General features: G+C 42.7%; 1 protein-coding gene across 4 annotated transcripts in view; it reads left to right on the top strand.

The window, feature by feature from the left end:
• Syne2 (spectrin repeat containing nuclear envelope protein 2) overlaps positions 1-1,692 on the top strand; it is a 367,778-nt gene that overhangs the window by 173,372 nt on the left and 192,714 nt on the right. For all 4 annotated transcript variants that reach the window (XM_017802560.2, XM_029554761.1, XM_029554763.1 and 1 more), the window contains exon 42: positions 1,054-1,205. In XM_017802560.2, coding sequence (XP_017658049.1) covers positions 1,054-1,205 — 152 coding nt within the window. The remainder of the gene's footprint in view (positions 1-1,053; positions 1,206-1,692) is intronic.

Raw genomic sequence — 1,692 nt, 5'->3', positions numbered from 1 at the left:
TGCTCTTGTAGAGTACCTGGGTTCAATTCCCAGCACCCACATGGCGGCTGTGAACCGTTCTTAACTCCAGTTCCAGGGGAATCCCAAGCTCTCTTCTGACCTCTGTGGCATTGCACAACACGGGTGCACTCACATACATGCAGGCAATACACTCATACTCAAAATAAAATAATAAAAAAGAAATAAAAAAAGAAATAAAATCATGAATGAAAGTCACAGCAGGTGGAAGTCTGCTGGGATACAGTCTATACCAGTAGAACAGACGCCTCAGTGATGCCGAGGATGGAGAGGAATCTTTCGAGTGGGTAGCCATGTTCATAGAGCATTACTAGCTCTGCAGTTGGTGTGATGGGCACGGGAGTCTCATGAGCCCTTGAGCTGTCTCTCCAGCCAAGGAAAGAATCATAAATGTCACTAGTCAAAGGGACAGCAGTGCATGTGTGTACTGTTGTCATGGGGGAGTATTGTTGATTGAAAAAATGATGCCGAGTAGTGAGCTAGAACTATTGGTAAGACTGAGTGATCAGAATCTTTTGGAGTTATGTCTCTAAATGTTACCAGAGAATGTGAATTTGAGAATTGAGTGGCTTTTCCCAGAAGGCAAGAAGTTATTTTTATCAGAGCAAAGGAGGGAAAAGAACAAGGAATGCAAACTGTCAAGGTAGAGGAAATGGTGGACATGAGGGACACTTTTCCTGCGGGAAGCCACAAGTTTCTTCTTCCATACATGAAAATGTCATGTTTGGGTTGTTACCGTGACTCACATGTAAATATTAAGTGGATAGGAAGGAGGATTTGCCTGGGTTTTTTTTTTGACATATGAAAATAAGTTGAAAATCAACTCTTAGGTGAAACCAATACATATTTCTTAAGAACCCACTGTGTGTACTGAGAAGCGAGGGTATCTTTGTCATTGTATATGAGAATGAAGGGGTTATTGTGAAATATATTGAGCAGTTAGCGTATCAGTAGAACTCAACACATTAAAAAGATTTCATATCTGATATCCCTAAATAACACAAATGAAGTTGTAGGACTTTTTTTTTATTTCAGGAAATCATTTTACTGAAGCCTGAAGGTGACGCCAAAATCCAGACCATAATGAAACAAGCCAAGCACTGTGAGGCCCCATTGGTTCAGGAGACCCTTGCTGATATCAGCGACCAGTGGGACAGCACTCTCCATTTAGCCAACACATACCTAAGGTAAAGCCCTGTGTGTCAGTTTTCCTTGCTGGGTAAAGCTCTAACAAGTGTGTTTTGTCTGCTGCCAGGGTTTGCATAAGGAAGCTACTGGAAACAAAGTTATGCTCGGAGTCTCCACAGTGGAATAGTTCTCCAGATGGACTGTGAAATGGCTCAGGAGTCTTTCTGTGGCCGTGTTTAAGGTGGCTGGTTCATGGACCTGTGGAGCTCCTAACAACAGATTCGCTTGCTTCTGTGCTAAATCCTTCCCCTGGCAGCATCTGTGTGGGGAGATGGGAATAGCAAACCATTTTAAATGTTTATTCTAAGAAATTCTTAAGTGTATAAGTATTTATAAAAATATTAGTTGAGTTGGACGTAGTGGCATATGCCTTTAGTCACAGCACTTGGGAGGCAGAGGCATGAGGATCTCTGAGTTTGAGGCCAGCCTGGTCTACATAGTGAGTTCCAGGCCAGCTAGGACTACAGGGAGACCCTGTCTCAAAAG

Source organism: Nannospalax galili, unplaced genomic scaffold (assembly GCF_000622305.1).
Source record: "Nannospalax galili isolate Female #2095 unplaced genomic scaffold, S.galili_v1.0 scaffold144, whole genome shotgun sequence".
Taxonomy (NCBI): Eukaryota; Metazoa; Chordata; class Mammalia; order Rodentia; family Spalacidae; genus Nannospalax; species Nannospalax galili.
The sequence above is the reverse complement of the archived record's forward strand: the minus strand, read 5'-3'. Positions and strand labels throughout refer to the sequence as shown.